Raw genomic sequence first — 13,747 nt, 5'->3', positions numbered from 1 at the left:
TTCCCAGACCAGTTGGACCATAAATCAGTCTTTCCAGGGGAGGGTTTGCTGACTCAAAGATACAATCCAAACATGTTAACAAAGCAATGGCTCACCTCCCCCTTCTGACTATCAGTCTCGCAACTTAGTCTGTCTCATAATGGTGGATCCCGGTTAAGTGCGTCATCAGAGAGCCTTTCATTTTCTTCATACCTTCTAAAAAGGAAATCCTTTAGTTAATATTTTTGTTTCCACACAGTTGTTTTCCCATCTCGCTTGCTATCAGTCATATGACGGTTCTTCTAGGGGAGGGTTTGTTAGGCAGTATCGTAAATAAAAGAAGAGGCTCCCCCCCCCTTTCGGTTCCGTTTTTACATACCAACATAGCTGTAATTCTTAGAAGTAATCTGCTGTTCAGTTCATTCCCATCGCTTTTAACTTCCCAGTGGCTGGCTTAATTAGCAGTTAAAATATCCTTTCCTTCGCTCAAAACATGTGCATTTACTTTTTATATCCGATCGTTAATCTTAAGTAATGCAACTAGCGTCGCTCTCAGAAGTAGCTTCAGGGAGATCCAGAGCTCACTCGAGGGCTTTCCGTCCAGTGCCCCCACCCCCTCCTTCTTTTGAACTCAGAGGTGATTTATGGGCAACCGCGGGCGAGGCAGCATCTTCTCATCCCCTGGGAAGAAATCGGGAGGCTGATGTACTCCCATAATCAGCCCCTAAACTACCTCGTGTGAGCCGGAGAGATGGTATTGTCGGCCATCTTCCCAGGCGCCCCTAGCGGCCCCCCGCTTCCGCTCTTTTCCCCTCCTCTCACTGACCTTTTTGCGCCTTCGAGTTTTGGGGCTAGCTATTCCTGGCCCCTCTCCTTCTGTCTCTGAGCTAAGATTGGTATCTGCTGCTTGCTCTCTGTTCTCTGAAGCTATGCCACTCGGCTGCCCCTCCTCCCTCTCCCATTCCAGTGTCCTTATCTCCCTTTGCCTGCTTTAGATTCCCAGCCTCTGTCAGCTCCCGAACGAAGATGACACCTAACAATGCTTAATGTTAATGCTTAATGTTAATGCTAAAGTAAAGCCGGCCTTTCAGGGATCAAACTGTGAACTGAAAGGTGAGTAATTTTTTTATTATTTTTTAAGGAAAGACTCTTTTCTCTTTTAGGAGGGATAAAAGGGGACACGAGGAATAATCCACCTGGGCAAGCCAGATTGGATGACTTAACTAAAGAGATTCAAATGAATCTGCAAACTATCTCCCTGCTATATTCAGGGGAAACTGCTCTGCTACATCACTCACTAGCATGAGTGAAGGAAGGATATCACTTATTCAACATATCCTTTCCTACTATCCTTAACATTCCCACAGTTGTCCCTTAGCATTATAAGTTTGGGACCTGCCTGAACATCTTTCCACATAATCATCATCCGTATGGTTTCTCCCCTGTGTCTGTTATTTGGGGGATAATTGGCTAGGAGCTTACAGTGAAGCATTTAACACACACCTGTGCCACCGCCGGGCACATTGCTGCCAGAGGCTCTGATGGTGCCCACTCTGCTCTATGTGAGGAATAAAACACTGGCTCCTAAAGCTGAAAGGCCTAGGAGCCTTTCATATAAATTCTGAGCCCATTGGTGAAATAGTAAAATTTATTTAAAGAAAAACATCGTTGCAAGCATGGGGGAGCTATTCAGGCACACCCAGGTCAGAACAACACAGGCGTTTAACCTCCCCCCGGGGTAAATGTCCCTCCTGTAACCTGGCGCAGAGGTTACAGCCTATCAGACCGCCCGATCATACCTGATGCCCATCCCTTATTGCCCTTATTTGGTCAAAGCCCCACCCCCAGAATTTACCTATTGACAAAAGCAGCACACCGAAAGCTGCCCTAGTTTTGTGTGTTAACCACTATGGGTTCCAATTGCAAACATAAGTGAGTTTCATATCTTATAAAGCTAAAAAGGCAAAACACATTTAGACTACCACTTTGTTCCAATCACGGGTGCAAGCAGGCTTCGTATCTGGGTCCCAGCTACAAGCTATATGATGCCACCAGAGATAATGTTTTATTTCAACACTTCAACCTTGACGTAGCCAAAAATGAGGAAGTGCAGTAACACATTTAATTCGTACAATATAAACTATATACAAGGGTTTCAAGACTACCATCTGCATGTAAGAAGATGCTTTCAGATTTCTGTCTTAATTGTTCCTTATTGCAATTATAACAATGGGAGTGATGCGACTCTTCGTATATTAAACAAGTGTACATCCAAAGCAACACAAAAAGTCTCACACCACTTTTCACAACTCTCGCATCCCAACTTCAAGCATGAACATTTCCAATCTCTCCACCAAAGACCAAAAAATCATGTGACTCTCAGCCCACCATTATTCACCACCAGCTCTCCAGATGACACCCCCTCCCTAACATTACATTACATCTTGTATTCTACTATTTTAAGATGTTACCTGCATTACTTTCCGTACTCCTTACATTTAAAGGGTTTCACCCATGTGAAATTGATGTATTTTATAGTGTCCACTTTGACTGAAACTCTTTCCACACTCTGTACATTTAAATGGTTTCTCCCCTGTGTGAGCTCGCTGATGTATTCTAAGGTTTCTTTGGCTATTAAATCCTGCTGTCCAGTCAGCGCTTCCCTGTGTAGCTCTGCTGGGGGGCTGACCTGGGCAGGAAAGCAGAGTCGCAGCGGTCCTGCAGTCCGTGTGAGATAGAGGGATAAATCAAGTCCAGAGACAGTTCGTTGCCATCTCTAAAAAGTGTTTATTTACAAGCCATAAATCAGTCTCATTCCATCAGAGCTTTCCGGCATCTTTCCCGTGCTAAAAGCACACACAGTCTCTCTTGCAGTGTCTCTCAGTCTAGAGTGAAACCAACTCTCACAGACAAAGACAGACAAAGCCTGTGACGTACGGCCCTGCTTCAGGCCCCTCCCAGATACAGGTCACCAAGGAGTTTTAACCCTGTAAACTCCAAACTCCATAGTTTCCACTTCAACTGAAGCTCTTTCCACACTCTATACATTCAAATGGTTTTTCCCGTGTGAGTTCGTTGATGTAGTTTACAGTGTCCACTTTGATTGAAGCTCTTTCCACACACTATGCATTTAAATGGTTTCTCCCCTGTGTGAGTTCGATGGTGTAGTTTATAGTGTCCACTTTGACTGAAGGTTTTCCCACACTGCATACATTTAAATGGTTTCTCCTGTGTGAGTTCGATGATGTATTCTAAGGTTTCCACTTCGACTGAAGCTCTTTCCACACTCTATACATTCAAATGGTTTTTCCCCTGTGTGAGTTCGATGATGTATTCGAAGATGTCCTCTATGAGTGAAGCTCTTTCCACACTCTATACATTCAAATGGTTTCTCCCCTGTGTGGGTTCGATGATGTAGGTGAAGTTTCCCACTTTCACGGAAGCTCTTTCCACACTCCATACAACTGAATGGTTTCTCCCCTGTGTGAGTTCGCTGATGTATTCTAAGGCTTGAACTATGACTGAAGCTTTTCCCACACTCCAAACATTTAAATGGTTTTTCCCCTGTGTGAGTTCGATGATGTAGTCGAAGAGGTCCTCTATGGGTGAAGCTCTTTCCACACTCTATACAGTCAAATGGTTTCTCCCCTGTGTGAGTTTGTTGATGTAGTCTATAGTTTCCACTATGATTGAAACTTTTCCCACACTGCATACATTTAAATGGTTTCTGCCCTGCGTGGGTTCGATGATGTTGTTGAAATTTCTCACTTTGACTGAAGCTCCTTCCACACTCTATACATTTAAATGGTTTCTCCACTGTGTGAGTTTGTTGATGTAGTCTATAGTGTCCACTTTGACTGAAGCTCTTTCCACACTCTACACATTTAAATGGTTTTTCCCCAGTGTGAGTTTGTTGATGTTGTCTTAAGTTTCCCCTTTGACTGAAGGTTTTCCCACACTGCATACATTTAAATGGTTTCTCCCCTGTGTGAGTTCGATGATGTAGTCGAAGTTTCCCACCACGAGAGAAGCTCTTTCCACACACTATACATTTAAATGGTTTCTCCCCTGTGTGAGTTCGATGATGTAGGCGAAGTTTCCCACTTTCACTGAAGCTCTTTCCACACTCCATACATATGAATGGTTTCTCCCCTGTGTGAGTTCGCTGATGTATTCTAAAGTTTCCCCTTCGACTGAAGCTCTTTCCACACTCTATACATTCAAATGGTTTTTCCCCTGTGTGAGTTCGTTGATGTAGTCTTAAGTGTCCGCTTTGACTGAAGGTCTTCCCACACTGCATACATTTAAATGGTTTCTCCCCTGTGTGAGTTCGATGATGTATTGTAAGGGTTTCACTTCGATTGAAGCTCTTTCCACACTCTATACATTTAAATGGTTTCTCCCCTATGTGAGCTCGATGATGTAGTCGAAGTTTCCCACTATGAGCGTAGCTCTTTCCACACTCTATACATTTAAATGGTTTCTCCCCTGTGTGAGTTCGATGATGTATTCTAAGGTTTTCACTTCGAATGAAGCTCTTTCCACACTCTATACATTCAAATAGTTTCTTCGTTAATCCTTTTGAATTTACAGATGGCCCCCCAGAACTCTTGCCTGACTTCTCCATCGTCTGCTTCAGAGTGCAGGGAGACAAAATCCTGTTGGTGTTTCAAGGGAGAGAACAAAGGAATATGACACACATCAAGTTCAATTGGCACTCATCCCAATTAGTATTTATAATTATGATGTGCCACCTGATCTCGTTCCCGTTTTCTGACACTGGACTATCCTAGTGTAAATTCTCTGCCCAGGCCTCTCTCACTGTCCTTTCTCCATTTGCCTCACTCCTGGACGTACCTCCTCTATTTCAATGCGGAATCTGTGTCACACTGAAGAAGCTCGATATTAAACATCAATATATAAGTGCACTTAATGGAAACTTCAGCCTTGGACATTTAGCATTGATTCATTCATGGGATGAAGCTGTTAGTTTTATTGCTGGAGACACAAATTTATTCCTGAGATATCAAATACATTAATAGTATTATGTCATGGGGTGTTGGGGCTGGGATAGTACCTCTTGTGGGGGACATATAGGGCTCCTTCTGGGATGATTGGTCCACCATTAATCCCCAACCTGTACTCAGCTCTCACCTGTGGGTCCTAGACGCTGTCAGCATGCAACAGCACACACAACCCAGGAAAAGCTTTGACAGGCCAACTAAACCAGTTAAGGATAATTGATGGGTCTCAATCCCTTGGTGAGATGGGGACTTTCACTGCATGTGATGACAGGCTCTGGCACATTGAGCAGACGAGACCAATAGTGACTCCAATGGTTAAGTAGGTGGTTTATGCAAGTGCCGTAGAGGGAACTGAGGGGCTCATCAACCTGGGAAGGGAGGCCAAGAAGCAGAAGAAAAACTCTGATCCTAAACCTCTGCAGACTTGCATGAATATCTTCAGGAAAAGAAGAGGCTAAGCAGTAAACCCTACACGAATCGGGAGTGACGTCCTTAAGACGATTGTGTTGGAGTGTTGTGGGTATCAAGGAGTTAACACTATGCTAAGTAGAAATGCTGACTCAGTTCCATGTGGTGAGTCAGCATCCCAAGAGATGGTCTATAGCCAGCTTGTATACAGAGGTATGCTTGACTTCTCCACAATGGCTTCTCCCCCGTATGTAGGAAGGCTGATTTATGGTACTTTATGATGCTGCAGGACTGCAGCTGGAATAAAGCCCTCCTTGCAACACAGCTGGACTCCTGAGCGCTTTATATGGAGCTTCTATCGGTCCAAATACATTGCAAGATGTTGGATGGAGTCCTTGTATGCCTCCTTCCGGTAACTCCTGGGGCCAAGCTGGGGCCAAAAATATTGCTCTGCTTCCCTTTGGACCATATCAAGAAGGTTGAGAAGGTTGAGATAGGTCTGCTCCCCCCCGGGAATCGAGGAGGATTTTCACAAGATCGGCAAAAGGTCCACCTAGACGTCTGGCAAGGCTGCCGTTTCTTGTGAGTAGAACCAGAACTTACAGGGTTAAACAGTTCTGTGTGACCGTCTCACATCTTGAGGCCTGGTTTTGTTCACATACGGGAATCTTTCTTTGCGTGTTAGTTACTTTTGCTTTTAGCTGTTGAGCCGGAGAGAATGTCCGCCCGATCTCCGGGGTGATTTATGATGGTTTTTCTGTACATAATAAAGCCTTTTTAGATTAAGCAAGAAGCCTGTGTACAGACTGGGATTTATCACCCACACAAGGCAAAACCACTGCTCCATTACATTCCGAAGATTTCTATGGTGGGAAACATCAGGAAAGCTCAAAATCTGCTTCTTTTGGGGAGAATTTGTATTTTTAGAAAGCTCATCAACTCTGTCCGGATTTTTGCATTTTTAAACGGGGCCACCCTGCTGGAGAAAATGGCCTTGTCGTGCAGGCAGCCCAGGACCTCCACACACACTGCCCTGTATTCTGCGGGGGTCACGTCTGTGCTTCTAACACCCCTGTTTGACTTCAACCTCATGGAGACTCTACATTGTGTCTCGAGGCAGATGGATGTCAACAAAAGGGGGTGGAAGGACAGAATCTGACTTTTGAGAGAGGAGGAGCAGTCAGAGATGCTTCCGCCAGAAGAGAGCCTGAGGGGGGAAACCACCTTTAGATGACATTTAGGACCCCTGCCTCCATTTCTCAGCCTGAATTGTAACTCAGAATCTCGATTGTAACTCAGTTCAGAAGCTTCAGATCTATCCTGTGGTTGGCCGTCTTCTGGAATATAAACCAGACCTCTTTGAGGGTATCATCCAGACCTTCATTTAGTGTGGGCACCTTGGATTTGGAGTCTAGGTATCAATCATAATCCCTGAAAACGTGTCTCCATAACCCTTGGTATCTATACCCACCCGGACCTCCCAAGTGAGTCTGAGCTCCTAGAGGAACCATCTATGCTGAGGTGCGACACCTCTGGCCCTCCAGATGTGGTTGGACTCAAAGCACCATCAGCCCAAGCAAGGATGGCCAAGGTCCAGGGATGATGGGAGTTCTACTGGAACAGCATCTGGAGGGACACACTTTCTCCATCTTCCTCCTCCTCTGAAAAAGCTAAATATCTGTATTGTTTCCTCCTTACTCCGTGATGTGTAACATCTTCCTGATACACTCCAAGCAACTGCACACATTCCCTAATCCTGCACCATTTACCTCCTGAAGCGGCTCCATTGTGTCCACCTTCTCAGAACCACCCACCATTTCAGTAGCAGTCCTTCAGTTCCCAGCTATTACTCCCCCTCCCCCTACGGAGGAATTATTCATCTGAATCCCAGGGGCTGGGAGTCCTGAGTGGGGAGACAGCTGTTGGCCCTGCTTGGGGGGGGGTTCTCCTTGGCTGGTCCTTGTGAGAAGAGGATGATGGACGAGGTGGGCCCTGATCCTACTCCAGCAGGACATTTCTCATGTTCCCACAAACTGAAACGAGACCTACAAGATACCGTCTCCCAGGCAAGAGGAAGGACATACCTCTCAAAGTCTCTTTATTTTTCTGTTTCAAGGAAGAAGTTGAGCTCAGACTTGCAGATCAGATTCTTTCCTGTGCGGAATAAGTAAAACGGAAGTGCCATTTACGTCACTGGAAAAGTATTCAAAAATATTCATGTGTTGAAGAAAGTATAACAAAGTAGCTGGTGTCCCATTAAGGGCTAATAAAAGGTTTATGGTCTCAGCATTTGTGGGCTGCAGGCTGAGGATGTGGACTGTGGAGCAGGAAGACTCGCAATCTCCATTATCCTGAGAGTCTCTTTGTAGATTTTGCATAATTATTTTGGAATTCCTACTGCAATATCGGTTCATGAAAAGTTACGGATGGAGAAACTTACACGGTTGCTGTAAACTATCATCCCAAACACAAACTCTCACTCACATACTGTCTGTAAATTTGGCAAGTTCCCAGCCCTTTCCTGTAATACTGGCAATTCCAGGCCTGCAGATGCACAGCCCTGGGTGTAGAGTCTCCAGCCACAGGTATTGTCTACCGTGGAAATGCCCGAGACTGGGGCGGATTATGGATCTTTGGATGCTGATAGATTGTATCTCAGTTTGTAACCCACTCTGACATTGCCTACAAAAAATAAAAGTACAGTGGTACCCCGCTAGATGAATGCCCCGCTAAACGAAAAGCGCGCAAGACGAAAGGGCTTTCCGATTTTTTTCTCTGCTTCGCAAGATGAATTTTTCTATGGGGTTGTCTCGCAAAACGAAAAATTTTGGGGGGTCTTGCGTTTATTTTGCCTTTTCTGAAAGCCGCTAAGCCGCTTATCTGCAAATTGCCGCTTATCCGCTAAGCCTTTGATAGCGGTGCTCCGCAAGACGAAAAACCCTGCAAAATGAAGACACCCACAGAACAGATTAATTTCGTCTTGCGGGGCACCACTGTAATAGAAATGCCTTCTGGATATACTTATATATAAACCATGAAAGCCTTTCTATAGCATCCTTCTCCCATATTCCTAGATTGGTATATATACATCATCAGCACCAGCACCATCGATTAACCATGCAGTGGAAACACTTAAGAATGGGAGCCTGAGAGAGAGGAAGAGGTATCTGGCTACTTCCTGGGAGGGGCTTCCAGAAGCAAAGAGCCGCTTTGGAGAAGGCCTTCTCCTCCCTCCTCCCCCTCAGGACCTTCCAGCTTTTTCTCTCTTCTCCTCTCCAAGGTGGACCAAGGGTTTGACTATTTGGAAAACTCAGCAGTGGCCAGAGGATTGGAAAAGAACAGTCTGCATCCCAATCCCAAAGAAGGGCCGTGCCAAAGAATCCTCCAACTACCGCACAATTGCACTCATTTCACACGCTAGCAAGGTTATGCTTAAAATTCTACAAGGCAGGCTCAAGCAGTATGTGGACCGAGAACTCCCAGAACTGCAAGCTGGATTTCGAAGGGGCAGAGGAACCAGAGACCAAATTGAAAACATGCACTGGATTATGGAGAAAGCTAGAGAGTTCCAGAAGGACATTTACTTCTGCTTCATTGACTATGCAAAAGCCTTTGACTGTGTCGACCACAGCAACTATGGCAAGTTTTTAAAGAAATGGGAGTGCCTGATCACCTCATCTGTCTCCTGAGAAATCTCTACGTGGGACAAGAAGCTACAGTTAGAACTGGATATGGAACAACTGATTGGTTCAAAATTGGGAAAGGAGTACAAGGCTGTTTATTGTCTCCCTGCTTATTTAACTTATATGCAGAATTCATCATGCAAAAGGCTGGGCTGGATGAATCCCAAACCGGAATTAAGATTGCCGGAAGAATTATCAACCACCTCAGATATGCAAATGACACAACCTTGATGGCAGAAAGTGAGGAGGAATTAAAGAACCTTTTAATGAGGGTGAAAGGGGAGAGTGCAAAATATACTCTGAAGCTCAACATCAAAAAAACCAAGATCATGGCCACTGGTCCCATCACCTCCTGGCAAACAGAGTTGGACACGACTAAACAACAATAACAGCAATGCAGCCGAGGATCAGTGGGGAGAGGACTGAGCTTCCAGGGAGGAAAGGGTGAGGAAAATCAGTGGACCCTCCCCCCTTATCAGGCAGAGTGGGCAGAAGGGAGAAGCCAAGGCAGACCCACCACCAGAAATTCCTCCTCCAGCGCCCAAGGATGGAGACATCTCTCCAAAAGGAAGAGTCTCTCTCTCCCTCTCTGCTCTGCTGGCCTTCTATCCCCCAGGGATGCTGCCATTCCTCCCTCAGCCCCCCAACTTCCTCTGCCCACCTACCTCCGTCCCACAGTCTCCCCTGCGCCCAGAAACCCCCTTGGCACCAACCTCTCCATCCGGAGGGGCCTCCCAAGACGGGCAGGGAGGCGGGAGATGGGGGGGGTCTCTATCCTGGCCTATTTCACTTCCTTTAACCCTTTCGTGTACTCCGCTCCTGCGCCTTGAGGGATTCCGGCCAGGCGGGGAACGGCAGAGAGCGGGGCGCGTCATGTTTGGGTCCTGGGATCAAATCCAGGGGGGGACCCCCTTGGTGGGCATCACATTTCCGTTCTCGCGAAGGCGCCCAAGGGGTGCAGGGCTGCCGAGAATCGCTTGAGCCCCCGGGGGAAAGAGACGCGTGTGGAGGGGGGGGGCGCTGCAAAGGAGAGGGCAGCTGGATTGCATGGATCGGGCGCCTTGAGCACCTCCTGGACCCCCAGGGAAAAGAAACATGGGGGGGAGGGGCCGTAAGGAGATCCTGCCACACAATCCCTGCAGGTGTTGCCCCCCCCCTTCGCAGCAGGATTGCGGGGATCGGAGCCCCTGCTTATGAGGCCCAGGAGAGGGGGGGGGCTTTTTTGCGGGCAGGGGGGAAACTAGGCTGGATTTCCCCCAAGTCAAAGACCCGATTGGGGACATTTGCGTCCCCACAAAGACATCCTCCACGGCGCCCTGCTGGAGGCGCCACCTGGTGCAAAATAGCAACCCCCCCCCCGGCTAGCCCACCCCCATAGCTATGGCTCTGTTTCCGGGAGGGGTCTCTGTCTTTCCCTCCTCCCCCTAAATCGCCCCCTTTCCCACGCAGCCTCTTTACCTCTTTGTCCTCTCCGGACCTCCGCCTCCCTTGCTCGCTGTTCCGGGTTCCTTCCCCGCAATAGAAAGCGGAGTGGGGGGGGGGAGGGGAACTAGTCAACCCCCACCCCTCCTCCCCTTCGGAAAACCTCCCACTTTCCACTTTGGGCCCCCTGGAAACTTCCGACCTATAGACACTTCGGGTTCCTTGTCGCAGGCGCGCGCCTCTAGAGCTACGTTGGCAGAGCAGCCCCTGCCTGTGTTGGGATGGAAACAGGAAGAGATGGCGCTGCCTTTGGCCTCCGGCTCTTGGGGCTCCGTCGGGAAATGGCCCCCTCCTCCTCCCCCCAAGTCGCCTCTCTCCCCACAGCGGAGAGTGGAAATGGGGGCGGGAGCGGGGGGCTTCCTATTTGTGTACGAGATGATGGATGGATGTTTCCGTCCACAGCAGGGTGGCAGCTGCACACTTATTTTTCCTTATTTACTTTCGTTATTGTATCATTTTAGTAGAGTTAAGTTGAGGGTTTTACGGAGACTCTTCCTGGCTCCTCAAAAAGGCCAGAAGAACAGGAAAGGCATAATCCATGTCTGCTTAAGACTGGGCTAGGTAACAGGGAGGCAGTAATAAGACGCAGGGGCCGTGCTGATTAATTACAATTATTTGTATAGTTTAAACAATATACATATATATGTATGTGTGACTATTATTATTTATTTATCTATTTATTATTTATACCCTGCCCATCTGCCTGGGTTTCCCCAGCCACTTTGGGTGGCTCCCAACCAAATATTAAAAACACGATAAAACATCTTCCCTAAACTGGGCTGCCTTCATAAATATATATCAATATTTATTGTTTTCCAATGATTGTTTTTCCTATGTCTTTAGCAGTTGTCTTCCAAAAAGAGTGGAAACCCAGGTTTGTGAAACCCTTGTGTACACAGTGGTCTGCTTGCAGGAAGACTCCCCAAAAGCACGATTGAATAATTAGTTCAATATTATTATTATTATTATTATTATTATTATTATTATTATTAACCCCAGCCATTCTGGGTGGCTTCCAACAGAATATTAAAAAATACATTAAAAAATAAATCATTAAAACCTTCCTTAAACAGAGCTGCCTTCAGATGTCTTCTAAACGTCAGATAGTTGTTTATTTCTTTGATATATGATGGGAGGGCTTTCCACAGAGCGGGCGCCACTACTGAGACGGCCCTCTGCCTGGTTGCCTGTAACTTCGCTTCTCACAGTGAGAGAATCGCCAGAAGGCCCTCGGAGCTGCACCTCATTGTCCAGGCAAAATGATGGGGGTGGAGATGCTCCTTCAGGTCTACTGGGCCAAGGTCTTTTAGGGTTTAAAGGTCAGTACCAACACTTTGAATTGTGCTCGAGAACATACTGGGAGCCAGTGTAGGTCTTTCAAGACTGGTGTTGTTATGTGGCTTTGGCCGCTCCCAGTCACCTGTCTAGCTGCAGCATTCTGGATTAGTTGTCGTTTCCAGGTCACCTTCAAAGGTAGCCCCACGGAGAGCACATTGCAGTAGTCCAACCGGGAGATAACTAGAGCATGCACCACTCTGGTGAGACAGTCTGCGGGCAGGTAGGGTCTCAGCCTGCATACCAGAGGCAGCTGGTAGACACTGCCCTGGACACAGAATTGACCTGTGCCTCCATGAACAGCTGTGAGTCCAAAATGACTCCCAGGCTGCACACCTGGTCCTTCAGGGGCACAGTTACCCCTTTCAGGACCAGGAATTCTCCAATCTTGCCTGCCCCGTCCCCCAAAACAGTACATCTGTCTTGTCAGGATTCAACCTCAATCCGTTTGCCGACATACATCCTCCAACCACCTCCAGGCACTCACATAGGACTTTCACCACCTTCACTGGTTCCGATTTGAAAGAGAGGTAGAACTGGGTATCCTCCACATATTGATGAACACCCATCCCACCCCCTTGAAGATCTCTCCCAGCAGCATGTGGAAGAGGATGGAACCCTGTGGCACCCCACAAGTGAGAGCCCAGGGGTCCAACACTCATCCCCCAAGACCACCTTCTGGATATGACCCAGGAGAAAGGAGTGGACCCACTGCGTAACAGTGCCGCCAGCTCCCAGTTCCTCTACACGTTCCAGGAGGTTGTTGTGGTCAATGGTATTAAAGGCCTCTGAGAAATCCAGCAGAACTTTTTATTGAGGGTGAAAGAGGAGAGCGCAAAATATGGTCTGAAGCTCAACATCAGAAAGATGAAGATCATGGCCACTGGTTCCATCACCTCCTGGCAAATAGAAGGTGAAGAAATGGAGGCAGTGAGAGATTTTACTTTCTTGGGCTCCATGATCACTGCAGATGGTGACAGCAGCCACGAAATTAAAAGATACCTGCTTCTTGGGAGAAAAGCAATGACAATCCTAGACAGCATCTTAAAAAGTAAAGGCATCACCTTGCCAACAAAGGTCCGTATCGTAAAAGCTATGGTTTTCCCAGTAGTGATGTATGGAAGTGAGAGCTGGACCATAAAGAAGGCTGATCGCCAAAGAACTGATGCTTTTGAATTATGGTGCTGGAGGAGACTCTTGTGAGTCATATGGACTGCAAGAAGATCAAACCTCTCCATTCTTAAGGAAATCAGCCCTGAGTGCTCACTTGGAAGGACAGAATGTGAAACTGAGGCGCCAATACTATGGCCACCTCATGAGAAGAGAAGACTCCCTGGAAAAGACCCTGATGTTGGGAAAGATGGAGGGCACAAGGAGAAGGGGACGACAGAAGACGAGATGGTTTGATAGTGTTCTCGAAGCTACAAACATGAGTCTGACCAAACTGCGGGAGGCAGTGGAAGACAGGAGTGCCTGATGTGCTCTGGTCCGTGGGGTCACGAAGAGTCGGACACGACTAAACGACTAAACAACAACAACATTCCTGGCCTCTCTCCTTCTGTCTCTGAGCTAATATTGGTATCTGCTGCTTGCTCTCTGTTCTCTGAAGCTATGCCACTCGGCTGCCCCTCCTCCCTCTCCCATTCCAGTGTCCTTATCTCCCTTTGCCTGCTTTAGATTCCCAGCCTCTGTCAGCTCCGGAACGAAGATGACACCTAACAATGCTTAATGTTAATGCTTAATGTTAATGCTAAAGTAAAGCCGGCCTTTCAGGGATCAAACTGTGAACTGAAATGTGAGTAATTTTTTGTTACTTTTTAAGGAAAGACTCTTGTG

At 47.1% G+C, this 13,747-nt stretch overlaps 1 protein-coding gene across 3 annotated transcripts; it reads right to left on the bottom strand.

Moving 5' to 3' along the window:
- Positions 1–3,175: 3,175 nt before the first annotated feature.
- On the bottom strand, positions 3,176–10,805 carry LOC308580799 (uncharacterized protein). 3 transcript variants are annotated; one of them, XM_081182980.1, is made up of 3 exons: positions 10,553–10,805; positions 7,496–7,565; positions 3,176–4,637 (listed from the first exon to the last, which is right to left on the bottom strand). In XM_081182980.1, exon 3 carries the CDS (start codon positions 4,604–4,606, stop codon positions 3,194–3,196), a length of 1,413 nt encoding a protein of 470 aa, XP_081039106.1. In that variant the 5' UTR covers positions 4,607–4,637; positions 7,496–7,565; positions 10,553–10,805; the 3' UTR covers positions 3,176–3,193. The 3 variants fall into 3 exon arrangements, with proteins under 3 accessions (XP_081039106.1, XP_081039105.1, XP_081039104.1); XM_081182979.1 differs by lacking the exon at positions 10,553–10,805 and having other exon boundaries at positions 7,496–8,628; XM_081182978.1 differs by lacking the exons at positions 7,496–7,565; positions 10,553–10,805 and adding an exon at positions 5,134–5,176.
- Positions 10,806–13,747: the final 2,942 nt, after the last annotated feature.

Source organism: Podarcis bocagei (genome assembly GCF_964188305.1).
Source record: "Podarcis bocagei genome assembly, chromosome: 2".
NCBI lineage: Eukaryota > Metazoa > Chordata > Lepidosauria > Squamata > Lacertidae > Podarcis > Podarcis bocagei.
The sequence above is the reverse complement of the archived record's forward strand: the minus strand, read 5'-3'. Positions and strand labels throughout refer to the sequence as shown.